This window comes from Cynocephalus volans, chromosome 14 (genome assembly GCF_027409185.1).
Source record: "Cynocephalus volans isolate mCynVol1 chromosome 14, mCynVol1.pri, whole genome shotgun sequence".
NCBI lineage: Eukaryota > Metazoa > Chordata > Mammalia > Dermoptera > Cynocephalidae > Cynocephalus > Cynocephalus volans.
In genome coordinates this window covers 101,083,739-101,110,592 of record NC_084473.1, presented here as the reverse complement: position 1 = coordinate 101,110,592, position 26,854 = coordinate 101,083,739, and the positions used below count along the sequence as shown (strand labels likewise).

At 53.1% G+C, this 26,854-nt stretch overlaps 2 protein-coding genes across 2 annotated transcripts; both read right to left on the bottom strand.

The window, feature by feature from the left end:
- Positions 1 to 5,930: 5,930 nt before the first annotated feature.
- On the bottom strand, positions 5,931 to 8,299 carry LOC134363333 (melanoma inhibitory activity protein 2-like). Its single transcript, XM_063078933.1, is given in 3 exon segments — positions 5,931 to 5,956; positions 5,959 to 6,672; positions 6,784 to 8,299. Coding segments are annotated over 3 exon segments (2,256 nt in total).
- An 8,093-nt stretch (positions 8,300 to 16,392) lies between these two features.
- On the bottom strand, positions 16,393 to 24,200 carry LOC134362667 (prominin-2-like). The gene is made up of 10 exons (XM_063077838.1): positions 24,147 to 24,200; positions 20,208 to 20,354; positions 19,623 to 19,694; positions 18,752 to 18,844; positions 18,557 to 18,610; positions 18,196 to 18,276; positions 17,949 to 18,017; positions 17,099 to 17,188; positions 16,775 to 16,881; positions 16,393 to 16,456 (listed from the first exon to the last, which is right to left on the bottom strand). Exons 1-10 carry the CDS (start codon positions 24,198 to 24,200, stop codon positions 16,393 to 16,395), a joined length of 831 nt encoding a protein of 276 aa, XP_062933908.1.
- Positions 24,201 to 26,854: the final 2,654 nt, after the last annotated feature.

Here is a 26,854-nt window from a genome sequence, read left to right as displayed (position 1 = left end):
CCACTTTTCCCTGAGCCTTGGTTTCCTCCTTTACAAATGGGCAAGTTGACCCCAAGAGTCCCCTCCGACATGAACAACCGATGATTCCACGGCCCCCCTGGACTGGGCCAAGAACTAACTGCCACGTCAGCTACAATCTAACAATGTTCTGACTCTGAGAAATTCCCAAGTTCCAGCATCGAAACAAATGGACATCCCCAGTATTCCTCTGGCCCTAGCCACATTAGACTGTGACTTTCCAAAGAACAGGGCCAGTGGATCCCCCACTCTCAAGACCTCAGTGCCGGCTGACAGAGGCCCTGACACAAGCTTCTTCTTGGAGCATTCTTAACGCTCTCAACTGCTTGTCCGGAGGTCTGGACCCTAGACCCAAGAAACATCATAAAACTTGGCATTAGAGTTTGCAAATACAAAAGCCTCATCTTAAACATCACAAATTAAAACTGTGGTTTGGCAAAATATTTTTGTGCTCCTTTGAGGACCTGAAACTCCAAGAATAGTAGAAAACAGAATGTCTGGGATATTTATATACAGGTTAAGAGTCTCTAATCCAAAAATCCAAACTCCTAAACTTTTTGAGTGCTAACATGACACTCAAAGGAAATGCTCATTGGAGCATTCTGCAAATGTATTCTCCAAATATTCCCAAATCTGAAAACATCCTAAATCCAAAATACTTTCCAAGCATTTTGGATAAGGGGTATTCAACCTGTATTTTAATGGGGAGAAGAGAATGACAAAGTTGACTGTGGGACCGCAGGCTGCCAGAGTCATCAGACAGCCATGTTACACATGGTGTAGACAGCTGGAAGCCAGGAGTCATCTCATGCACGCACCTGTCTCCAGAGGCCTGACGCAATACCTCAGACAATGAAGAGACGAACACTAGAATTTTGATTAGACTCAACACATCCACAATTCACCTCAATTTAAAATTGCCTCACATAGTCTTGGTAGCAATAAAACTACAGCCTTTGGAAGATAATCTGGTCCTATCTTTCAGTATTTTCCATGTGGCTATTCTTTGTCCCATCAGTGTCACCTCTAGGCCCAAACCCAGAGAAATCTCTGAAGGACACCAGGATGCTCACTGCAGCATTGTGTAGGACAGCACAACCTGGACACAACCTGAGTGTGCACCCATGGGGCACGGGGTAAATACATTATGGTAAAATCATAATTGATGCAGCTTTTAAAAAGAATGAGACGGTCCTCTCTACCCTGACATGGAAATAGAGGTCTGCAGGTTTCTGGATATCAGAGCAGATTTAAACACAGGTGTTCGGACAGCGTGATGGGACCTGAGCTGAGGGACAGGAAACTGCAGCCTCAAGACCCCGTGTCATTCCGCTTTCTCGCTCTCTTTCCCTGGGATCCTGAACCTCCGCCCTCCTTTTAAGCGCACTGGCTGGGGAGAAGCTGTGGCGGGAGCGCTAGCACTCGGGCAGCCGCTCCAGTGAGGCAGAGGCTGCAGCGGAATCGGGAGCGCGCGGGCAGCGGCTGGAGCAGGGCAGAGGCTGCAGCGGGATCGGGAGGGCGCTGGCAACAGCTGGAGCTGGGCAAAGGCTATGGCGGGACCGGGAGCTCGCGGACAGCGGCTTGAGTCAGGCAGAGGCTGCAGCGGGAGAGTGAGGGCGTGGGCAGAGGCTCCAGCCGGGCAGAGGCTGCAGCAAGATCGGGAGCGCGCGGGCAGCGGGAGCGCTCAGACAGCGGCTCGAACGGGGCAAAGGCTGCGGCGGGAGAGGGTGCGGGAGCGCGCGGGCAGCCCATGGAGCTGGGCAGAGGCTGCCGCGGCAGCGGGAGCGGGAGCGCAACGGGCAGTGGCTGCGGCAGGAGCGGGAGCGGAAGCGTGCAGGCAGCAGCTTGAGCAGGGCAGAGGCAGCTGTGGGATAAGGAGCGGGCGGGCAGCAGCTGGAACGGGGCAGAGGCTGCAGCGGGATCGGGAGTGCGAGGGCAGCGGCTCTAGCAGGGCAGAGGCTGCAGCAGGAGCAGGAGGGCGCGGGCAACAGCTGTAGCTGGGCAAAGGCGGCGGTGGGGAGCGGGAGCAGGACGGCGTGGGTAACAGCTGGAGCTGGGCAAAGACTGCGGCGGGAGCGGGAGCGCGCCGGCAGCAGCTGGAACGGGGCAGAGGCTGCAGCGGGAGCAGGAGCAGGAGCGTCCCTGCAGTGGCTCCAACGGGGGAGAGGCTGCAGTGGGATCAGGAGAGCGTGGCAGCAGCTCGAACGGGGCAGACGCTGCAGTGGGATCAGGAGCGCGCGGGCAGCGGCTCGAGAGGGACAGAGGTAGCAGTGGGATCGGGAGCGCGCATGCAGTGGCTGGAGTGGGGCAGAGGCTGCAGCGGGATCGGGAGCGCGCGGGCAGTGGCACCAGCAGGGCAAAAGCTGCAGCGGGATCCGGAGCAAGCGGGCAGCAGCTCTAGCGGAGCAGAGGCTGGAGCGGGAGCAGGAGGGCACGGCAACAGCTGGAGCTGGGCAAAGGCGGAGGCGGGAGCGGGAGCGTGAGCGTGGGGGAAGCGGCTCGAGAGGGGCACAGGCACGAGAGGGGCAGAGGCTGCAGCGGGATCGGGAGGGCGCGGGCAGCGGCTCGAGAGGGACAGAGGTTGCAGTGGGATCGGCAGCGCGCATGCAGTGGCTGGAGCGGGGCAGAGGCTGCAGCGGGATCAGGAGCGGGCGGGCAGCGGCTCGAGCCAGGCAGAGCATGCAGGGGGAGCGGGAGCGCGCGGGCATCGGCTCCAGGCGGGCAGAGGCTGCAGCGGAATCGGGAGCGCGCAGGCAGCGGCTTCAGTGGGGCAGAGGCTTAAGCCAGATCGGGAGAGCAGGGGCAGCGGCTGAGCGGTGCAGAGGCTGCAGCGCGATTGGGAGTGCGCAGGCAGCGGCTCGAGCGGGACAGAGGCTGCAGCGGGATCGGGAGCGCGGGGGCAGTGGCTCCAGCAGGGCAGAGGCTGCAGCGAGATCGGGAGCGTGCGGGCAGCCGCTGGAGCGAGGCAGGGGCTGCAACGGGATCGTGAGCACGGGCAACGGCTCCAGCAGGGCAAAAGCTGCAGCGGGATCGGGAGCAAGCGGGCAGCAGCTCTAGCGGAGCAGAGGCTGGAGCAGGAGCAGGAGGGCGGGGCCACAGCTGGAGCTGGGCAAATGCGGTGGCGGGAGGAAGAGCGTGAGCGTGGGGGAAGGTGCTCCAGAGGGGCAGAGGCTCGAGAGGGGCACAGGCTTCAGCGGGATCGGGAGGGCGCGGGCAGCGGCTCAAACAGGGCAGAGGCTGCAGCGGGATCGGGAGCGCCAGGGCAGCGGCTCGAGCCAGGCAGAGGCTGCAGCGCGATCGGGAGCGCATGGCAGCAGCTCGAAGGGAGCATAGGCTGCAGCGGGAGCAGGAGCGGGAGCGTGCGTGCAGCGGCTGCAGCGGGGCAACGGCTGCTTCGGGAGCGGGTGCGCACGGGGCAGAGGCTGGAAAGGGGCAGAGGCTGGAAAGTGGCAGCGGCTGCATAGGGAGCGGGAGCTCGTGGCAGCAGCTCCAATGGGCTGACGCTGCAGTGGGATCGGGAGCACGCGGGCAGCGGCTCTAGCGGGGCAGAGGCTGCAGCCAGATCGGGAGCGCGGGGGCAGCGGCTCGAGCGAGGCAGAGGCTGTAGCCAGATCGGGAGCGTGCGGGCAGCTGCTCGAGCGGGGCAGAGGCTGCAGTGGGATCGGGAACGCGCGGGCAGCGGCTCAAACAGGGCAGAGGCTGCAGCGGGATCACGAGCGCCAGGGCAGCAGCTCGAGCCAGGCAGAGGCTGCAGCGCGATCGGGAGCGCACGGCAGCAGCTCGAACGGGGCAGAGGCTGCAGCGGGAGCAGGAGCGGGAGCGTGCATGCAGCGGCTGCAGCGGGGCAGCGGCTGGAAAGGGGCAGAGGCTGGAAAGGGGCAGCGGCTGCATAGGGAGCGGGAGCTGGCGGCAGCAGCTCCAATGGGCCGACGCTGCAGTGGGATCGGGAGCACGCGGGCAGCGGCTCTAGCGGGGCAGAGGCTGCAGCGGAGCGGGAGCGCTGGAGCGCTGAGGAGGCCGCTGCAGCGCTGACGCTCCTCAGGAGCAGCTGGACTCTCCTACCTGCTGCTGCAGGAATCTGTGGCAACACGTTGCTTTGGTGGAAGAACGTGAAGCAAGTTGAGCGTCACAGAGACACTAACTGCAGAAGAAGTGCTTCAGCAGCCACTTCAGATGACTGTGGAGGGTCTTTGATGCTGGACCAAAACTCAACGACAAATACTAGGTTTTTAAAGGCCAAGAAGCTTTAGAGAAGAAAATTTCCAGAAAAATGGCTTTGGTTTGAGGAGAACATCCGTGAACAAAGAAAAACGGAAAGCACTCCCCTCAGGACAACCTCGGGACACGTCACTTCACAGACTCGGCTGGAGGTTTTTACCCACATGGGCCCGGTCTCTTCTTCTGTCTGTCTCTGAATCTGCCTGAGAAAAGATCTGCAGATGGTTATGGCCACTGCCTCATTTCCAGCTTTCAAATATTGTGCAAGTTTCTTTCTTGGCCAATTCTAATCTGGAAGAAGAGACGGAAGGGAACTGTGGAAAATGTAATTAATTCCCAGCTTAGCTGCACTGACAGAGTACAAAGCACCAGAGTGTAATGCCACACACTGTCTTTTTTCTAAGGCATAAATATGAGACTTACCAAATTATTTTCTAGATAAGAAATATCAAAGAATTTTCTAGAGAATTTTCCCCTATTTTACAAAAAAAAAATTTTTGCAAAAAAATGAGAAGAAAATCTCATTTATTTTGTTAATGCATGCCACCCATATAGGCACTATAGAGTTGAATGATTTTTTTTCCCTTCAAGGATTAAAGTTCTTAACGTTGTGGTCACATGGAAATCATCCTTAATTGTAACCTAAAGATTGATTGGTGCATATTCTTCAGATATTTCAAGCAAAAATTAGCAGTAATGTATTATTTTTATCATCAGAAAAACGTTAACTGTCAATTACACACACACATGCATAATTATATAATACACACATCTCCATGTACGGCGGCACTTCAAAAAGCTCAGGGAAGATTCATTTTACCTTTCAATTCTATTTACCCACAAACATTTTGAAGTCCTCCGATACCCATATATGAAGGATTTTATATGGTTTCTTACCTGTATTCAGTGCTCACTGTTTTCTATTCATAAAAAGTTTAAATTAGAACCATAGAAGCATCATTATACCCTCCTTACAGGTTTCTTTCTAGGTAGTCAAGGTCTATGAAACACATAAACACTGGTTAATAATATGCTTCATCTTCTTATCATATCTTCTCACCACAGACTTTTTCATTGCAGTATGGACAGAGGCTTAGATTTCATGTTTTAAGAGCATAAAAATATCCATCGACAGCAAGTTTTTATAAATAGAGGGTCTTGAAGGGTCTTAGATCCACAATTTCTTTTGGTAAGTTAAAAAGATTATTATTATTTCTAATTGACATAATAATTGTGCATATTTATGGGGTACATTGTGATTTTTTTAATTAAAAAACTAGCTGATTTTATTATTATTATCAATACCAAACAAGTCTTTAAATCAATGAAAATTTAATTAACCATAAAGTGACTTTCACATTTGTCTACCACCATAGTAAATACAGTTCTTGGCATAAAGACACGGCCCTTGGAGTTTAAAACATCCCGAAATGCAAGATTACCTAAATAAACTTCCCATTATTATTTATGTAATAGTGGGTTAGTTAATCAAATTAAAATAATTATACAATATAGGATAAAATAAAATGGAAATAATTTACTCATGAAATTCATATTTAAATCATCTTTATTTACTAAATACTATCCTGAGAATTATACTTCCATTAAGCTTCAAATTGAGAAAAAAAGTAGTTACTTAAACTGAAAATGAAAGATAAGTCCAAACTATTTATGAAGAGAGACCAAAAATATCATCAGGTTTCTTGCTTTGGTTCTGGATTTCAGGAGCACACTCATTTGAGTGCGGAATCGACCCTGAAGGGAACTCACCCCTACTTTCAGAATGTGGGGGTGGAGGTGAAAATCCAGCTCTTAGAGGAACATAAGGAGGAAATCCCCTCAGTGAATAGACATTTCTCATTGCAAATGGAGGTGGTGGCTGGACAGAGAAATCCCTTGGTAGAAAATTATTTCGAGGAGCTCCATACATGCTTCCTGGAGGAGGTGGAGGAAAAGGAGGTTCTCTTCTCATGAATGGACCCCTCCTATCCACTGGAAACAATGGACCTCTGATTGCAGGAAAAGGTGGAGGAGCAAAGCCAGGGCCACTTGCTTCCCTTTCAGCAGGCACAGATGAATGAGGCACATTTACATTACCAAGGTCGTCTTTGGTTTCATTTCTGCTGGATTCCATTTGTGAAGACTTTGGCCCGTCCACTTTATCCAAGGAAGGCAGATTAAAACTTCTGAGTTCTGCTGGGCCAGACGGTCCACCAGGATCAGGATCAAATCCGTCTTGCCTTTGTGGAAGAAGAGCTGGATCAGAACATGGGTGGCCTGGTGGAGGGATCCTCATCCTCCGGTGCTGTTCCCACGGAGGTGACAGGAATCCAGAAGGTGCTCCATGAGAATCGGTTAACCTATCACAGCCCAATTCTCCTCTTTCATTGGTCATCTGGTGATCCAGAGTATTCTCTGGGCCTCTTGAGCCTCTTCCTCCTCCTCGCCCTGGAGTCAAAGGTGCGAGTCTGAGTGGAGAGAGAAAAGCTCTCGTTTCGGATGAAGGGCGACCCACTGGTGAGGCACCACATGGGGAATGCTCTCCGCCAAATGCTGTCTTTGGAACATCAACTACATAAGGATCTTTTTTGAAAAGTTCAAATTTAAACTCTTTTTCAGCTAATTTTTGTCTCTTGGAAACATTTACTTTCCTTAAATACCTGAGGTGTCTTTCAGCAGTCTCAGCTGCCACCCAGCTGCCATGCACTTCTTTCTCATAGGAAGTCATCTGCCCTTGATAAGAACGAACGCTTCTCTCCAATTCTTCTTCCGCATCTCTGGCTCTCCTTCTGTAGGTCTCCAGTTCCTCAGCTGCATGGCTCACCTTCTCTTCTACTTTGGAAAGTTTCTCCTCCTTCTCTAACCGGTCCTTTTCCTCTGCTATTAACTTCCTGTGGAGTTTCATTCCATTTTCTTGATACAGTTCAGTCATTCCTTTAAGTTTCTGCTGAAGCTTCTGATTTTCACCTTCCAACTGTTTGTTTTCTGACTGTAAAGATGCTTGTTCAGTCTGGAGATTTGTAATATGCTCTATAAGCTCTTCCTTTGTTTTATCTACTTCAGACAACTCAGTGTAAATTTGGTTTCTTTCTCCTTCTAGGGTTTTGAAAGAAGCATTTAACTTAGCAGCGTGAATCAGTTTCTTCAAAGCTCCTTTTGGCAGATCATCTAAGCGAGCACCCTTTTGTGATTCACTCTTCATCTCCAATTCCAAGTCATCAGCCATCATGTCTTCTCCAAGCACAGCAGCCCAGTCTGTCATCTTGAGCAAGCGTTCAGCCAGAGACTGGATGTGATTTTCTTTATCACTCAGAATTCGTTCTGCCTGGACTTTGGAGTCTTCAAATGTTATTTTCTGTTTATTAAGTTCACTCACTTGTTCTTTCAATACTTCCGCTTCTTGTAAAAGCTGTTTCTGGCTTTCCTGAAGTTGGGAATTTTCATTCAGGGCGTCTTTTATTGCCACCTTCAGACGTTCTTCCTTCATTTGAAATATTTTGCAGATTAGTTTGGCTTCAGCTACTTGTGACTGGATGGATTTCGATTCGTCTTCTAGGGACTGTATCCTTTTTGAAATATCTGCCATCAATTCATCTTGCTCACAATGTTTAGATTTCTGTTCCTTTAATTCTTTGGCTAGAAAGACTATTTCATCCTCAAGTTTAGATTTGGAGCTGCTCAGCTTTTCATAGGTTGCCTCCAAGCTTTGTGCTTCTGTTGACCCCTTCTCAAAGCTGGCATCCTTCACAGCTGACTCCAAGCCTTCATACTCCTCTTGAACAACGCAAAGTTTGTCAAGTAGTTTACATTTTTCTTCAATTAGTCCAGAAAGCTTTTCAGCAAGCTTTTTCTCTCTTCTTACATAAAGCCGGCTTCTCACCGATCGAACACTTCTCCACAAAAACAAGAGAATCAACAATCCAGTAAGAGCCGCACATGTCACCAGTTCCCACGGAAAAGCAGGGCCCGGTCTCAGGTCTTCAGGCAATGCTGCCACAGTCCTGCACAGCTTTCCCAGGACCAGCCCCAAGTACGGCTGAGGGGCAGCCCCGGGCACCTCCATGGCGCCGAGGCTGCTCCGGCTGTGGCCACAGTAGCCACGGCCTGGCCGGGCCACAACCAGCAGCTGAGACAGCTCTGCGTTCTGTCGGGAACGCGAACCGGCCCTGGCGACAGCAGCAGACACAGTGCAGCGCAGCCGGCCTTGAGGGGAGCCGGGGAGCACTGGCGCCCACCGGCCTCAGGCGTCCCCCACGCGCACCATGGTAACCAGGCCCCTTTGTGACGTCACTTCCGCCACGCGGTTCCGGAGCCTGCCCTGCGCGAGCCTGTGACACACACTGTCCTAGCCACCCCCACCTCTGCTTGGTTTTGGCCGGGCCACCGCTGGATTTGAATCCATGTTTATAATGATGAAATCTGGGTAATCAGCATACCCATCAGTCAAATATTTGTCATTTCTTTGTGTTGGGAAAAGTCAAAATCTTCTTTTTTAGCTATTTGAAATTATCTAATAAATGTGTGCTGACTCTAGCCACCTTACAAAGCTGTAGATCAGTACAAATAGTTCCTCCTGTCCAGCTGCAACTTTGTATCTGTAACCTCTGCCTTTCCCCTCCTCGCCCTACCCTTCCCAGCCTCTAGTGACCACTAGTCTGCTACTTCTAGGAGGTCAACTTTTCCTTTGGCAATTTTTTAAAGGAAATTTTGCGATTTTAATTTCTTTCAGAGGAGCATCCTTCCTTAGATATCTGACAAGGAACAAAAGTGTTTTCTTTGGACTAACTTTGCCAAAATAGCCATAGAATGTGGCAACGGGAAGAGGCCTGAGACACTCTGGGCTTCAGCTGGCCCAACGCTTTCTTTATAGGTAATGAAGCGAAGGTCTACAGTAAGTGCACTACTTGTCCAGGGCTGTTTAGCTATTTCGCGGCAGAAGTGTGTTGTATTTCGGGATCTGCTGGATGTCAGTGAAATGCTCTTTGTTTAAAAAACACTTTATTGAGGAATATTTTAGATACCTTGTAATCCACCCATTTCAGGTATGCAATTCAATGAGTTCTAGTAAGTTCATCAAGTTGTGCAGCCATCACCACAAATCAGTTTTAGAACATTTTCACCACACCAATAAGATCTCCTGTACCCATTTATTCTTTTTTCCCCCCAATTTTATTGGTTATGAATATTCACGGGATGCAAGGCTGATTGTCACCGTTCATGCCCAAGCTGTGATCGCCAGATTCATACTGGCCACATGACCGTTACATTTATTGTATCACCTTTATTGACTTTCATATGTTGAACCATCCTTGTATCCCTGGCATGAATCCCACTTCAGGTGCCTGAAACCTCTGCCAAGTTTCTCTTTTTGGTGACCATAGGAGCCAGCCTGTGCCGCTGGTTCCCATGGAAACAGATCCCTGAGACACACCCTGCCTTGCAGCAGGCACAAAGCACTTGCTCGCCCTTTGCCTTTTTTTTTTTTTTTTAGCCAGCCAGTTAGTTCCAACTTTCAGGACCCCAGGGGAATAAAATGAGGACTGTTCCAGAGTGGAGGCAGCTGCCCAGGTGTCTGGCCCAAGCTCCCAGCCCACCCTGCCCCCTGGGGAAAGGGGGGGCAAGCCTCAGGTCAGGGCACAGCTCCCCAGGAGCCCCTCGGCCTTTCAAGGCCAGGACAGCCCTGCTCCTTTGGCTCCCAGCACACTTCCAGGAGCAGGGACGCGCTGAGCGTTTTGAGTCTTCACGGTGGACTTGGGAGGAAGGTGTCTTTATCTCACTCTATAAATGATGACAGTGAGACCTAGAAAAGTAAAAGGGTTTTACAAGTCACAGGCTAGAAAGTGACAAAGCCGGGACATAAAGCCTGTTCCTTTCATCCCAAAGCGAGCATGGCGATCAAGATGCACCCCAACCGATGACACACCCATGTTTCATACGTCAGCTTGGAGACTTGCTGATCACACTGTCCAGGACAGGCCTGGCCTTCCTTACTGTGTGAACTGAAAAGGTAGGACCAGAGAAGCCCACCCCCAAACCAGAGCTGCCCTCTGGAGTGTCACCCTCCCACTGCTCAGAGGTGCTTTCTTCGAAGTTAACAAGCTGTGCAACCAAACAGGTCAGGACGACTGCCCTGCCCACTGGGCCCCCCAGGCCCCGGGGCCTTGGGAACCTCCCACCGCAGCAGCCAACCTGAGGGGTTCCCCTCATGCAACACAGATGTGAACATGCCTGCCCCCTGCCATGACCCCCCCCGCCACTGGGTCCTTTCCCAGGCAGGAGGGAATGGGGATCGAGGACGCCTGAGTAGGCTCCTTGCATGGGCCTCAGCGGTGGCCATGCTGTGGGCACGTGGCCATTAGCAAACTCCCCAAGAGAGAGTCAGTTTTGCAAGAGTCTCTGGCAGCTATCAAACCCAGAAAAGGGGAGGAAGCCTGCAGGAGTGCCTGCCCTGTTAGCTATGAGCTGGAGCCTGATGCGTTGGAACTGTGCTTTTCCTCCCACGGTGGCAGGAGCCTGAGGGCAGGGCAGTTTGGAAGTGGAAAGGGAAGGAATCGTTTCAAGTCTGGATGAAGGCTGCGTTTCCTTATGTTGCAATTGCTGAGCACTTCACACTGGAGGCGGCGGTGATGAGACGCGTTAGCTGACCAGGGTCTTATACTCTCATCCCAGGCAGGGGAGGGGCTTGGCAAGCCCCACCCACAAGTCTTGGGGTCTCCTGGACCTTCCTCATGACCCCCTCCACTCCAGGCCCAAGTTCAATCCCTCCTCCCCAGGACCCCAAGCCGGCAGGTGGAGCTCTTCCGTACCTTTCCCTCAGGCCCTTTCTACTGTTGGGCCTGGCTAAGGGGCAGAGGCAGAGAAATTCTCCCTCGGGGTTTGGGCCCTGCCCCACCAAGAGCCCCTGCTTGAGACCAAGGCCCCTCTGGGAGGGGGTGCGTCTCACCATGCATGTGGTGCCCGCTCTTTAAAGTAGGTCAATAAACACCTGTTGCCCCCCAAAGCCCTCCTCTGGATGCCACAGAACTCAGGGATGTCACCAGGACACTGAGCCAGCACAGCTGTGGAACTGGAAACCACTTAAAGCAGCTTTATTTGTGTCCACCTCTGGCCCTTGAAACCTCTTCTGCTGGCCAGTCCTCCCACGGCCAGATGGAAACCTGACAGGCCCAGGCTGCTTCTTGGTAGGGAAATACCCGTGGTCTCCATCACTTCACGTCACACAGCACCGCTCGGCTCACGTCCAGGCCCAACAATAAAAAGGGCCTGACGTCATTGTCAAGTCCCCTGCTATGAAGTGGAGGCCGCTCCTGCTGCCCCGGCCTGGTGGGGTGGTAAGCCTCGGCCGGGCAGCAGGCGTGGTCAGCCTCCAGCTGAACTGTGCTCTGGGCTTGGCGGAGGTTGAAAGCTACACCTCTTTCTCTCATCGGCATCTCCAAGGGTCTTCAGAGCCCGGACATGGTCCCCACTGTCCCCCTGACTAGAATATTTTGTGTGGGCCTCAGAGAACCAAGGAGCCCCTGACGGGTAGTGGCAGCCCCACCTTCTCTTGGCCTGCGTCTGTTCACTGCCCAGGCTGCCTCCTGGGACTGGGCCTGTGAGATTCCACGCCGACTCTCTCACACGAGGCCCTCACCTGGGCCGTCGGCCCTCTCCTCAGCTCCGCCATCAAAGCAGCCAGCCCATCTCTTGCCCTCTAGACTTTGGGGTGGGGGTGGGGGTGAGGCATCAGTCCACTGGATTTCTCCACCTGCGGAGGACACCTCAAAGCCTAAAGCTCTCTTTAAAGCCCTCTTCCTCTGGCTTGATGTGAACGAGGGCATCTCACCTCACCCTCTGGTCTCAGCTCACCTCCCTGATATCCCCGCCTCTAACCTCAACACTTGACTCCTTGGTACCCTTGGTGTGGGTGAGGGGTCAGGCCATCTCTTCTCTAAATGCGGCATCAATGTGGGCAGAGGTCAGGGGCTGGGCGGGGTCATCTCACTGCACACACCGGCCTCCCTCCCCACATGGGGCTGTGATCATCAGTGTTTGTACGAGGGTTGGAAGCTAACTGCTCCATGCTTGTCCAGAAAGTGCAAGGAAGGATTTGGGCCCATGGAGGAGGGGCCCATGGTGTGGACCAGGCTGGCTGCCAGCCTCCTGGTTTGGTCCCTGGCATTTAGGCTCAGAGAGACCGGGTGCTAGGAGGTAAGATGGGAGGCCCAGAGGGTCGGGAGAGACACTGGCCACCACCACCCAGAGCAGGGCCTCAGGCTGACTCCAGAGAACTCAGTTATGTCCTGAAATGCCACCATCATACGTTGACTCCTTTGGGTAAGTAGTGCCTTTGCTATGCAGCCCACATCCAGTCTCTGCATCCTAGTTTCTCAGCCCTCAGGTAGATAAGCAACAAGTCCTGTCTCTTGGTTGATCCTTGTAAAGCGTTTAACACGCTTCCCGGTTGATACTCACAGCTCGATAAATAAATGTCAACTCACACTGCTTGCCCCTTCGGGTAGCATGGGCAGGCTCTCGCCCACCAGGCGACCCTCTCTTAGCACAACTCGGACAACTGGAGCTGCCCTGGCCAGTCACGTTCGACCTTGGATGCCTTGGCCCATCTGGCATTTCTTTGGCAGAATCTTCCATGGGGCCTTTTGCTGGGTGGCAAGGCTGGAGCGTCTGGCACAGCTCCCAGGGTCCCCAATCTGTCACTTCTGCTGCCACAGGTACAGCAAGTACACTTGGTTCAAATCTCCTTGGAGACAGGGCCTGCTCCCACACACCCACAGGGAATGGCGACTGGCAGTGCCTCCAGGAGGAAACCTTCAGGGCCACTAGGACCAGGGGACCTGAATCCAAAGCCTGGCGGGGCTTCAACTTATGAGACCTTCAACCAGCCGTGTAAGTTCCTGGAACTTATCCGCTCAACCACAGATGATAATTCACCCCCTTCAGAGATGGCCGAGATCGTGACCTTGAAGGGCCTCTGCTTCACATATACAGTAGCAATAGCATTTTAGAATTCCAGGATTTTAAAACCAGAGAAATAGGCCATCTATTTTTCTCTGTGGCTATTTCTCTTTCTTTATCAACTGCCGAGTGCCACCCCCTCCCCAGGTGACCAGTGCCCACAGTGATGCTCTACAAATGAATCTTCTCCTTGGCAAAGCCAGTGTTCAATTGGCTGGGCCAACGTTCCTGGATACTAAATTCCAAAAGTGGCAGCCTTTTCCCATTCACAGGGTGGGGAACATCAACGTCAATTTTTTAGGACCACTACTTCTGACAATGATGGACCAGAACACTTGGACCAAATTCCTAGCTGAGGACAACTGGAAAACCTGGTCAAATGTGTGTGTGTATGAGTATGTGTGTGTGTGTGTGTGTGTGTGTGTGTGTGTGTGTGTTTGTGTGTGTACACATACATTCATTCTGAGCAGCTTTTTAAGTGACATATATTTATTTTTTAAATACGTATATATATATATTTAAGTCTGACTGAGGGTATCAGGAAGCAAACAAGGCAGTGAGGAATCACAGGCCACGATCTGGTAAAGAAGGAAACCCAGAAACATGTGCCTGGCTTCTGGGGCTACTTTCTCCCTAGAGGGTCTGCTGATTCCGGAAGACACTGTAAAGATGCTGAGCAGGGCTTTCAACAACTTGTGGGGCTAAAAACTAGGTCCACCGAGAGGAGAGTGTGCCTGGCAACTCTTTCATGCTTTGTGTTTTGACCCCAGAGGGCTTCGCCCTACGAGTATGAATAAATCAGAGGCAGATCAGCCCTCAAGGCACTGCAAATCATCTCATTTCCTGCAAGTGGGTTAAAGTGATCCTAGTGTGCTAGATCCCAAGCACCTGCTGCATGTAAACATAATCCTCACAGAGGAAGATAAGTTCATTCGAGGCCTCAAGTTATTTCTCCAGGTTTTCCAATACAATACGTGGTACTCAATCAAAAATAACCAGGTATGTGAGGAGAAGAGACAGAACTAATAAACATAACCAAGAGAAACAACAGACACTAGAAACAGATTCATGGGGACTCCATAGAATGGAGTTACTGAACTTTAAAATAACTGTGTTTAATATGCTCAAATATATAAAAGATGAGATAGGCAACTTTGATAGAGAACTGGAAATGATTTTTTTAATGGTTTCTTTTTCATTTGTTTTAATCTCATCAATTGCAATTTAAAATGCAGGGTGCTACTTTCCCTGCACAGGTCAACAGATGAGTAACAAGCAAAGAAACCTCTGGGAAAAGACAAAAGGAGGCAAGCATTTTGCATTCAAGGACACTTGTTTGAGAATGTGCTTACAGCAGTGATGATACATTGCATGTGCACCATTTCTAATCTTAGAAGAAAATTTGTTACTGGCTTATAAGGTGCAATTAAACATAGACACTCCCTGAGACCCAGCAGACCAGAATCTTAAAGTGCTTTCTGCCTTTGAACAAGGACCCATCTCCCTCTTCCCTTGTGCCTGCCTAGACCCAGCTCTGTCCCTGGCCCAGACAGTGATGGCATAGGTTATAGCTCCCACCAGCCGAGCGTTTGTTCTCTGCCAGGCCCCTGCCAAGGACTTCCCATGCTTTGTCACAACCTATAGCAGGCTATGACTTTTCTCCCCCTCTTATAAATGAAGAAGCTGAGGTTTAGGGAACCCACATAACACGTTCAAGGTGCCCCAGCTAACAAGCCAGGCTGTGAATCCGGGTCTGCCTGCTCCTGGCGGCATGCTCCCAGATGGGCCCCACTCCCCATCTGCTGGTTGCTGGAATAATCCCTGGATGCCTGGAGTCAGAGGAGGCCTTGGAATTCTCCTCTCCACAAACCCTCATTAAAACCAACTGTGTACAGGGCCCCAGGCTGGGAGACCTGGTTTCAAGGACCCAAGGCCAAGGCTTAGGGCAGTGAGAAGACTTTAACGGATCTGAGGTCTCTCTTCTCTTCCTCTTCTTTATTTCCAGAACTCACGGTCCAGTATGCAGGGATGACACAGGGATAGGCTAGGGAGGACCCTAGGCCACATGCACAGGATAGAAAGAGTAGTACAAAATCCTGTTCTGGCCACCAGATCCCTCCTGAGAAAGCTGGGTAGGGGCCACTATGGCCCAGGTCCCAAGTCCTTCCCTTGGGAGCCAGTGGTCAGAGAGGACCTGAGGGCCAGCACTACCATGTCTAACCTGAGTACAGGCAGACAGGAAGGCTCAGCTTTTAGACAGGCCTTCCTCACCCTACCGGGGGCCAACAAATCCACGCTGGGGCTTGTGGAGGGTCCACGCCATGGGGCAGTGAAGGGCTGAGACCATGAGACAGAGCCCGCAGCCAGCCCAGACATGGGACATGGTGGCCTCTGCCTGCTTGGTGGCTTTACCTGATTAGTTTGGCTGGGCAGGAGGGGTCCCTGGGGGCCAGCAAGGTAGCAGTGGGGATGAGGTAAAGAGGAGACAAGGGGGAAAAGGACTCCCGGGGAGGGAGAAAGCAAAGGGCTGGGGAGGGTATAGGAGAGAAATTGTAGCCAGTCGGGGGCTGGATGAGGATGGGAGCAACGTGCTTGGAGAGGGGCAGAGGGAGGTGGGAACAGGGGCAGGGCAGATGGGGACGGAGCAGGGTTGGACAGGGCCTCTGTCCCACCCAAGGGAGCACAAGCTCTTCCTCGTGTGGATGCATCGCAGCAGGAGGGTAAGCGGTGGACACCTAGAGCAACGTGTTGGCCCTGCAGCACAACAGAAGTATGGTTTTGAGAATGAATGAAGGGTGGGTGGGGCATGAGTGGAAAGGGGGTGAGAAGGGAATGGGCAAGATGGGGCCAGGTAAGCTGAAGTCAGGGGATGATCCAGGCCTGGATGCCAGCCTGGGCTCTGCGGCAAGAGCTACAGAAATCCTCAGGCTGAGTCGGGGGAGAACAGACAGCCCCAGGGTTCACCTTGCTCTGTTATGGATTAAAAACAAAGCAGGTGAGGTGGAGGGAGGAGAGAGCTGGGCTCCACCTGCCAGTGCCACTGCTGGATGGGCTGCTCCTAGAACCCAGACCCCACCAGGTCCCCAAACCTGCCTACTCTTCTGGGCCCTGAATACCCCCAATCCCAGCCCTTTCCCTCCCCATCCCCTCAATGTCCCAGCACTGAGGAATTAAGAAGGTGGGAAACTCACCCACTGGACCCTACAGCTTCACGGAGGTGACCCAGGGGATGTGGAAGAGCTGAGTCTCCTCAGAGCTGGTGGAGCTGCAGCATCACAGGACAAAAGTCAGTGAGCCCACGGCACAGACTCTCAGCCCCAACACAGGGACAGACCTGGAGCCCTGACGCTCCCACCTCAGAAGCCCCCCAGGGGACAGGGATGCTCTGCAGCAAGAAGGACTGGGGCAGACATGTGGGAGAACTTCCTGGCCCTGGAGCTCCTCAGAGTGTGCGGCTCTTCGGAGCGAGAGGCCATGAGCCTCCTCTGCCTGGAGGAGGGGCTGTGGCAGGGGGCCGGGCCCGGTGGCTGGAAGGACACCTTCCCAGGCCCCGATGCTCCCCGCAGCCCTGGCAGTACCTCACCTGAGGCGTTTCCGGATGGGACGGAAGTATTTGGCGGTTTTGATAGCGAAGACGATGCTAGGGATCAGGAAGAAGTTGCACCAGCCCAGGCAGAATGAAAAGGCGTTCTAAAAGTGGGGCGTGAGGTCAGCTTCCCCCCTGCTCTGCACCCTCCACCCCGCCGCTGACCCAGCGAGGGCCACAGGAGGCGTTGGCTGCCGCAGCTGAGGGGAGGCCTGGGGTGCAGGGCTGGGGCAGGGGCCGTGCCTCGCCTCACACCTGCTCACGCTACCCCTCCTGTGGGGCCTCCACGTCACTGAGCCATGATGAGCCAGGGACACTCACCCAGGGGTCAGCCATCATGTCACACAGGATCACACGGCCATTGTCCAGGGCTCCAGAGAGGGGCTGGCAGGGGATGATGCACTCAGTCCCCTGTGGTGCCAATGTGAGGCAGGCACATGCAGAGAAGCCCAGGCCCACAGGGGTACACCCCATATTCAGAGAGACAGGCCTACAGGGACACAGCTGGGGCCACCAAGCACTTTTACTCATACACATGGACACAGGCCCACAGAAATGGGGACTCCCTTGCACAGGCCCCTTACGCAGCTCCTTTTCTCTTATTCACCAGCCTGTATTAAGGCCCTACTGTGTACCCAGTGCTGCACTTTAAGTCACACTACCACTGAGCAGCAACATGTGTGCGTATACAAACACACGTGTGCACACACATGCATGTCTGCAGACGCATGTGTGCACACACTCACACATGCACAGACACTCGGGGTTAAACCGGACCCCTGCCAGCCTGGTGTGGGTGCCCAGAAAGCTGGCAGAGGCTGTGGCCAACAAGGGACGTGGGCTTGGGGGGCTGGCCTTAGACAAGCTTGGTGAGGGGATGGCCCAAAAAAGGGCATGGGGGCAAGATGTGGATGGCGTATTCTAGGGAACTACGGCCACCGCAGCTCACATTCAGGCCTCAGAGAAGGGTTGCAACAGGTGGGGCAGGCAGAGCCCAGCCACAGAACAGGGATATGGTTGTCAGGCATGGAAGTCTTGGTTCAATCCTGAAGGCCTGGGGAACCCACAAGGAGCTCTTGGGGATAAGAAACGGGCAGAACAGGTGAAGAGCTGGTCCACTGGGGTAACCGGCAGTTGCTCTGAGGCCAGGCAGGTCTGGGTCCCCACTCACCTCCTCTCTCACCCAGGCCACGTACTGGGAGAAGTAGCCCATCTCCTGGCTCAGGACACACTCGCTTACCTGCAGGAAAGAGAGAAGCCTCGGCTGGCACGGGCCCCAGGAGCCTGCATCCTCCTCCGCCTCCACCCCACCCTCCATGCCAGGCAACAACAGGACAGGCCAAGCTTCCCTGGGAGTCACGATGAGGGGACAGGGCTGAAGGGGAAGCCTGAGGTGGAAGCCCCCTTCTCCCACTCACATTCCTTATGATGCAGGTGGCCCAGGCAGGCAGCTCTCCTTTTAGGTGAGTGATATTGCCTAGGACGTCTGAGGTCTCCAGCTGGAGAAGAGAGCCTCAGCTCAGTGCCCTGCCCATGCATTTACTCGTCCATTCATTAATTCAACACATAACACACAACAGACTCCTTCTGGCGGGGAAGGGGGTCAGCCCTGAGGACACAGAGGCCAAAGATGGGTGCCCAAGGATCTGTCCACCCACACCCATCTCCTTCCCACCTCCACCCCCAGCCTCCAGCAGGTCCCAAGCCAGGTGAGTCCCCCTTCCCTTCTCCCTCTGCTGCCACTTGCTCCACCTTCCCCTCCGCACCCCCAGAAGCCACCTGGAGCTTTGGGGCAGAGGACGTCAGGGCCCTGACACTGAGGTTGAGCTTCGCCTGTGGAGAAGAGATCGGGGCTGGTTAGGGGAAAGGGTTGGGGGGAGGGGACAGCTTCCTGGCACCCGCCTCCTCTTTTGCAGCCCCTTCTCCACCTCTCCTCTACCTCAAGCCCTAGGCTCCCTGCTCCCCCAAACTTACCATGAGGTTCTGCTGGGGCATGACCTTCTGTTGATAGAGGTTTCTGAGTCCTTGGGCCTCCTCCTGCAGTTGCTGCCCCAGCACAGAACTGCCCTGAGGGGAGACAGATCAGAATGGCTCCCTGCCCGGCACATTACAGCCTCTCCAACCCATCCTGTGCACAGCCTGTCAACCTGATGTATCGAAGGGAGGTAGAAAGTGCTGCGCTCAGAGGCAGAAAACTGAGGCTTCCTTAAGCTCCAGGGCCTGACCTTGTTTTGGTGGACTTAAGTCTGAGGTCTAGGTCCATCCCTAGCTCACTGGGTACCCCTAAATCTGCTACAGAACCTCTCTGAGCCACAGTGACATCCGCCCAAACTGAGGAATGCTCCTTGATCTACCCACCATGAGGGGCTGCTGTGGGTTTGTGAATATTCATAAATAAAAAATGCTATTTTTTCCCCCTGGAGGGCAACTTTCATGATATCTGATTCATTGCAGTGTCTCCACAGCACCTGTCCCAGCAGATGCCACAAGTGCTGTGCACGTAGAAACGCTTGCCTAACTGCATGATGACAGACCAGTTACTTCATCTGATCTGAGACAGAGGACAGCCTGCTTTACAGATGAAGAAACTGAGGCCTAGAGATGTTCAGTGACTTGCTCAAGGCCACACCGCCAATTGGTGGCAGAGCTTGAGTCAGAGGATTCTGGCTGCACAGCCCTCAAGTCCAGCTGGGGGACTGGGAGCCTTAGCCCTCACTGGTGGGGGCCCTCAATCCCCTGCCTTTGCTCTTGCCCCCTCCCCAGTCCAGCCACTCCCACCCTCTCCAGCCTCCCAGGCCTTCCTCTGAATCCTGCCTGCCCAGTGGGGTCTCTGGTCCCTGCTCACTTGTGCCTGGGCCAGTCCTTCCAGCTCCTGGGCCAGCTGCTCCACGTCGGTCTTCAGCACAGGCTTCTGGATCTGAGGGCAAGCAGGAGAGGCCAAGAGGGATGGACCCGGCTTCCCCACCGCCCCCTCCGCTTGCCCCCAGACTCCACATTCACAGTCTTGTCAAATGTACCCCACACCAGCTAAGTCTATTGTGACACATCTGTCACAGTGGGTTGGACCTGAAACTGAATATTTCAGACATTTCCAACAGGATAGAAATAACAACAAAATGAGGCGCCCTCTGGTGTAACTCGAGGAAGAGTCGACTCCCACCAGCACTCCTCGTGCTAGTGGCTCAGGACCATGAACAGTGACACAGGATGCTGAGCTGGGGCAGAGGGCATTCATTCCCACATGGCCTGGGTGGTGGCACCAGGACAGGCGTGGGGTCTGGGGCACTCCCAACAGGAGAACGCCCCAGAACACGTGGAGGAGTCGAGGGAAGGTTGAGAGCCGGGACAAGGTAAGACACACACCCAGCTCCTCTGTGGGCCCCTCTGTTCTGTCACCATCTGGCTGAGCACCTGAGGGTCCACTGCTGACCTGAACGAGGAAGTCTGGGTAGTGAATGCTCTCGATCCCACTGCTCTGCAGGGCCCTCAGGTCCCGGTGGGCGGCTGGGCTCAGCAGGTCCTGGTCCTGCATGTTCACTTTGAGGCCTTGCAACTCCTGCCGCAGCTTGTTGGTATACTGGGAGGGAAGGGATGGGATGTGGGGCATGCCCAGTTGCTGAGCCAGGACCTCAGAGATGTTCCCCTAGCTGAGAGGTCACCATTACCTCCTGGATATCTAGGGCCCCCTATCCTGGACACGTGCCCAGCCCCAGACAGGCACCCAGTAGGCCTCTGCTTCCTCCCCTCCCTCCACCACCTTCCTCCAGCACCTACCTGGCTACTGGGCTGTGACAGAGACCTTCCCTGACCACCTCATATGAAACAGGTTTCTCAGTCCCTCTTTATCACATCATTTGTGTTAAGGACTTCACAGTACGTGTTGCTCTGAAATTCTCTTATTTAATTGTGTACTTGTTTGTTGCTGTTAGTTCTATGAGAGCAGAGCTTGTCTGCCTATTTCATCCCAAGCCCTACCACCTAGAGCAGAAGCTCACATGCGGTGGACAAGGGACAGGTCTATTGACTGTGTGAATGAATGGACGCATGCATGGCGAATGGATGCAGCTGCATTTCAAGAAAGATCCTCAGCATTTCTTACCATTGCCGGAAGAGATTCAGAGCTCATGAAATCCAGCCCCAGTGTTTAACAAGTAAGAAACGAGATCAGAGAGGACCGTTCACTTGCCCAAAGTGACACAGCAAGTTAGAGAATGCAGCCCAGCTCCGCTCGTGTCTCTCCATCCAGCCAGGTTGCCTTCCGCAGAGGCGGGGGCTATGGCAGCATTTCAGGTGTCAGTGACAGACAAGGTCAGGTTCGGGAGAAGTGTGAGGTCAGGCAGTGCCCTCCCAGAGCCCTAGAATGCACGCCTTGTCTTATTTATCGCTGCAGAATCAGCTTGTTACCAGCTCCTTTGGGGACATGTATTTTTAAGGTCACATTTGGTATGTTGCCAGATGGCCTCAGAAGACTGCCCAGTCCATCTGAATCTGCAGCCCTCTTTGTGCATTTAATCAGGGCTTTTGATGCTCAGAGTATGTTCTGTGGACAATAGACCTTCAAGACCCTGCTAAACAGGTGTGGGAATTAAACACAGCTAAAAAGCATCCTTCCATTTAAAACATACTTGACCACTTGACCCATTTTTGCCTCTGAAGTGTGTTTGGGGTATCAGGTCTCTCTGGAACAGATATAATTTAATGCTGCCATTACCTGAAGGGGAAACTTGAATGGTGGAATTTTGGCAGATATGTCTCACTAAGAATCAAAGTTATGGGAACAAGGCTGGTATCCCACAACTCTCTCTGGGGTGATCCAGTGGGGCTGCATACTCTGGACAGGCACATTAGGATCTCTGAGCTCAAGAGCAGGCTGGACAGGGTTAGTCCAGGAGGACTGGGGGCTAGGTTTGGGGGAGGAACAGGCTAACTAAGAGTGGATTGAGAGTCAGGACTGCTAAACCTAAGTTCCACCTGTGTCCTTGGGTAAAACCCCTTGGGTTAGCACAGGCATAGTGCATGTGTCTCCTGGAGGCCCATGTGTCTGCAGGGACAGAAACATCTGATCTTCCAGTCCCAAGTCTAGAGTCACACTGGGAGGCTGCAGATTGGCCCAGCTCTTCTGAAAGCAGACACTCTGTGCTGGCCTGGCCTGCAGTGGGGAAACTGCATGGATGGATGCACTTGCTTCTTGTCCCCTGGCCTTTCATCTTCTGCCTCCTTCTGTCCACCTCCTCTGGCCTGCCCCCCCACTTCTCTGGCCATAAAGTCCCCAGGAACTTGGTCCCCATGTTTTACTAGTGAGGACAATCCAGAAAGGCGCAGGAGGTGCAGTAGATGTGGAGCAGGCTTGCCCTGGGCCCGCCCGCTGTGCACTGTGGTGGTGATGACAGTTGTTATTGGCAGTGAGCCAGGGAAGGTGGGATGAAGATGGGACACATGGGGAAAGCTCCTGTCTCTGAGACACCTTGGCCTCAGGGCTGACATGGCCAGTTGTAGCTGGTGGCCCTGGAGTGGAGGGCCAGCCTCCCCCATCTCCTCTTCTGCCCCAACCTGCTTCCTGCTACCCAGGCTGCACCTGTGGCCACTGTGGGGAGCAGCTTCTCAAACTGTGTTGCCGGCGGTTTCCTGCCCCAGCTTCCTGCCCCAGAGACCTGTTTCGCTACCCACACCCCTCCCCATGTTCCCTGGACAAGTCCCCACCTTGCTGCCTCGTCCTGTGTCTGAGGCTTTTTGGGAGCAGCTCTATGAGACTGCGAGGAAGGGCTGGCTGGATTTGGGCAGATGGAGAGGAGGGGAAGGGCGCACCGAGTCGAGGGATAGAAGTAGGGATGTGAGTTTGGAGGAAGGCAAGGAGCACAGCCCGGCTGGAGCAGAGGGCTGAGGAGTCTGGATCCAATGAGGTAGGCAGGAGGGAGCCACAGCAGGTTCTTGAGCAAGGGAAGCCTTGGGGAAGAAATGCCCAGGAGCAACTTGCAAACACCGGAGATGGGCTCACGTGGGAAACAGACTGTGGGGTTCAGCCAACCACAGGTGCCACGTATGTGTGTTAGATCTGCATCGCAGGCTGTATTAATGGAAACAGTGGAGATCAAACCGACCTCAGGCGAGAGGTCTGGGTGGGGGGAGGGGTGGGTGTGGCAGTGTGTTGTAGCCACAGACAGGGTGACCCAAGGAGCGGGACAGGTTGGGGAAGCAGACAGAGCAGGAATGGTCAGAGGGGGAGGAGGCAGGCCAGGTAGTTTGTTAAGGACCAGAGAGATGGGCGAGGCTCACGCAGGAGGGAGGGGTCACCGGTCTCCATCACTCAGGGGTCCCAGCAGTGAAGTGGAGGCAGGAGTATAGACAGCTCCTAATAACGTTTCCTATTTCAATTGTTATTTTTAGTGCCCACCTCTTCTTTCTGCCTTAAAACAAATCGAGGTATAATTTACCTAGTATTATATACCTTAGGGAAAAATTCTGAGATTTGACAAATGCATACAGTCGAGAAACTACTACCTCAGTCAAGGCAGACTATTCCCCAAATCTCCTCATGCCTCTTTGTCGTCAGTCCCTCCCCTCCCCCCCAGACGCCAGCAACCGCCGATGTGCTCATCTCCACAGTTTTGAGTGGAGTCGCACACTCTGCAGCCTTCTGAGTCTGGCTTCCTTCACTGACGCCTTTGACCTTCATCTGTGTTATTGTGCGTATTAGTGTTGCAGCCCACGTAACAGCGGAGTAGTGTTCCATCGTAGCCGTGTACCACAGTTTATCTGTTCATCTGTTGAGAAACATTTAAGTTGTTCCCAATTTTGGGCAATTATGAATAGAACTGCTTTGAGCGTTGCTATCTAAGTTTTTGTGTGAATGTAAATTTCCATTTCTCCAGGGTGAAACCTAGAGAAACCTCATGACTCTTTTTACACACTCTTATGGAATGGTGACCTGCTTCTCCAGGTGGGGACACACTCAGTCCCTTATTAGTTGCTGGAACACCCACCTGCCTGTTACTGTTGGAACATCCAGGGACCCCTCAAGCCTGACCCTCCCAACCCCAGTGTCAGAAGTGATCTGTTTACTTTATTTATTTATTTATTGAAGATGAAAACAGGTTTAATGGAACAGATAAGAAGTAGAGAAAGTGTGGCCTAGCTCCAGAGACCAAGTAGGGCCCACACCAAGTTTAATACAAAAGGAAGAAATACACACTTGAAGTTTAGTAGAGTGCAGACTGGCTCAAGAGAGTGAGCAGCCGCTTGCTGAAAGTAAGCTTGATACAGAAAGAAAGACACACTCCACAGGCAGAGTGCAGGCTGGCCCCAGAGAGAGCGAGCAACTGCCTGATATGTTTAGAATGCAGATTCTGGCCTCTCCTCCGGCTGCCCTGACCCAGACCTCAGCTGATTCCCGTTCCAGCATCTTCCTTTCAGCCCTGGCACCCATCCCTGCATGCTCCTGGGCACCCAGGACAGAGGCAGCCTTTCTCCATTCACAAAAGCATTAATTATAGCCTCTGCTTACATTTGCATAACTAAGAAGGGCATCCAAGGACCCTTCCCCAAACACAACCTTATGCCCATGTGGCCTTGCTGGGCTCACCTTAGGAGAGAAACAACTAGTAACCGTATGGGGAGATAAGTGTTCTCGACATTATATAAAAACTTAAAAATATATAGAAAATGGAAAGAGTTCATTGTACATCCATTATCCTCCCTAGAATCTAAAATTAACTTTTTGCTATATTTGCTTTATCACGACATACAGTTGATCCTCATTATTTGTAGATTCCGTCTTTGCGAATTCACCTACTGGCTGAAACTTATTCGTAAACCCAAAACTAACGTGGCACTTGTCCTGTCTGCAGACATGCGCAGGGCGGCGAGGAATGTGAGCCACCCAATGTACACGTTCCTGCTGGGGTCGAACAAGGAGACATCTGCGCCTTCCTGTTTTACCTCTCAGACTGTAAATGCATCTTTTTCACAGTCTATTTGGTGCCACATTTTTTGAATTTTGGTGCTTTTTGTTAGAGATCTCACTGTTAAAAATGGCCCCCAGGTGTAGTGCTGAGCTGCTGCCTCGTGTTCCAAAGCACAGGAAGGTTGCGGTGTGCCCAACGCAAAAACACGCGTAGATAAGCTTGTAGTGCTGCTGGCTGAGAGTTCAGTGTCAGTGAATCAGCTGTATTAAATAAAGGGTCTCTAAACAGAAACACACATAAAACAAGATTGCGTCTTGATCGGTTGATTAAAATGTGACCAGAGTCTCTCAGGACCCTAACTCTGTATTTCCTCTGGGAGCAATGGTTCAATATTTGCTAATTCAATGCTCGTGGTAACTTTATATAACAGAAATGACTGTAGCGTTGGCTGTATCTACCTATCTATCCATCCATCCATCCATCCATCCCCCTCTCTGTCCATCCATCAATGTTAGTTTTTGGATGCCTTTCAAGTAAATTACAGTCATCAGTACCCATCACACTCAAACATTTCTGCATGCAGACCCTTAACTAGGATTCAGTGTTTTATAGTTCTTTCTTTATTAAGGCAAGGAGGTGTGCTTAAATACAACAAAATAGCCAAATCTTAAGTGTACGTTCTCTGAGTTTTTAGAAATGCAGACACCCACGTAACTCAACCCCTATCAAGATACAGGATATCACCAGCACTCCAGAAAGTTGAGGGTAGACAATTTTAAGTTATCTTAAAATAACTTACCAGATATTTATCTGTCTAAATACCCTTAATTTCTTCTCCCCCCAATCACACACTTCATTTTGTTTAATGGCTGTATGGAAGTTTACGCTGGAGTTAAATCCTAATGTACTTAACCAATTCCCTATTGACGAATATTCAGAGTAGCTCATGCTTTGTAGAAACTTGTCACCGCAGGCAGAGAGGCAGGGAGCGGGGAACTGGTAAAGCAGAGGGGAAAGGCAGCGACGGGGAGGCTAACGAGGAAGGTTCCTGCGGTGAGCGAAGTTTGTCCAGCTTCAGGGCCTCTGCACCTGCTGTCGTCGCTGCCCCACGTGGTCCCCCCATGCTTTCTGGAAGCTTGCTTCTCTCCATCCTTCAGGTCTCGGCTCAAATGCTACTTCCTCGGAGAAGGTGACCATTCTAGCTACAGTGACCTCTTCTGTCTCTTCATATCACTCTGTTTCCTTTATGATCCTGATCTCGACCTGTAATTATTATTTCTTTCTCTGTTTATCACACTCCTCCCCCACTCCTAGTGCAATCTTCGGGAGGACAGGGAGGGACCGTGTCTGCCTTACGCACCCGCATCCCCAGCCCCGGGCCTGACACACAATAAGAATCAACACGTGCTTGGGAAATGAATAGATGGTTCCCGGGGCGGTGCGTGGGGACCAGCCGGGTGTCTAGGCTCTGCACGAGGTCTCTGAAGGGTCGGAGGTGGGTGTGAGAGTCGTCGATCTGTGCCCAGCAAGCTCCTCTCCGAGTTGACTGGGGCCCAGAGTCAGCTCTGCACGACCGGCGCGCTCAGCGACGCGGCACAGATGCCCCACTGTGCGGCGTGTCCCCCGCTGTCTGTGGACCCAACGGACAGGGTCCGGGAAGGGCGGCGGAGCCTTGACGTGCGTGGAATCCCCCTCTGACCCCGCAGGGTCTGGCGAGGCGCAGGGGCGATGCCGGACCCCGCGGCGCACCTGCCCTTCTTCTACGGCAGCATCTCGCGTGCCGAGGCCGAGGAGCACCTGAAGCTGGCGGGCATGGCCGACGGGCTCTTCCTGCTGCGCCAGTGCCTGCGCTCGCTGGGCGGCTACGTGCTGTCGCTGGTGCACGACGTGCGTTTCCACCACTTCCCCATCGAGCGCCAGCTCAACGGCACCTACGCCATCGCCGGCGGGAAGGCGCACTGCGGCCCCGCCGAGCTCTGCGAGTTCTACTCGCGCGACCCCGACGGGCTGCCGTGCAACCTGCGCAAGCCGTGCAACCGGCCGGCGGGCCTGGAGCCGCAGCCCGGGGTCTTCGACGGCCTGCGCGACGCCATGGTGCGCGACTACGTGCGCCAGACGTGGAAGCTGGAGGTGAGGGCGGCCGGCGGGGACGGTGGGCTGCCGTGTCCTGCAGCTT

Excerpts from the sequence above, each read along its gene's own strand:
- LOC134362667 (XM_063077838.1), bottom strand. The coding sequence starts at position 24,200 with ATGGGTGCCAGGGCTGAAAGGAAGATGCTGGAACGGGAATCAGCTGAG. Across the intron at positions 18,845-19,622 it reads AAGGACTGGCCCAGGCACAA|GGCAGTTCTGTGCTGGGGCA; the intron begins GTGAGCAGGGAC and ends GTCTCCCCTCAG. Across the intron at positions 16,882-17,098 it reads ACATGATGGCTGACCCCTGG|AACGCCTTTTCATTCTGCCT; the intron begins GTGAGTGTCCCT and ends CCCCACTTTTAG.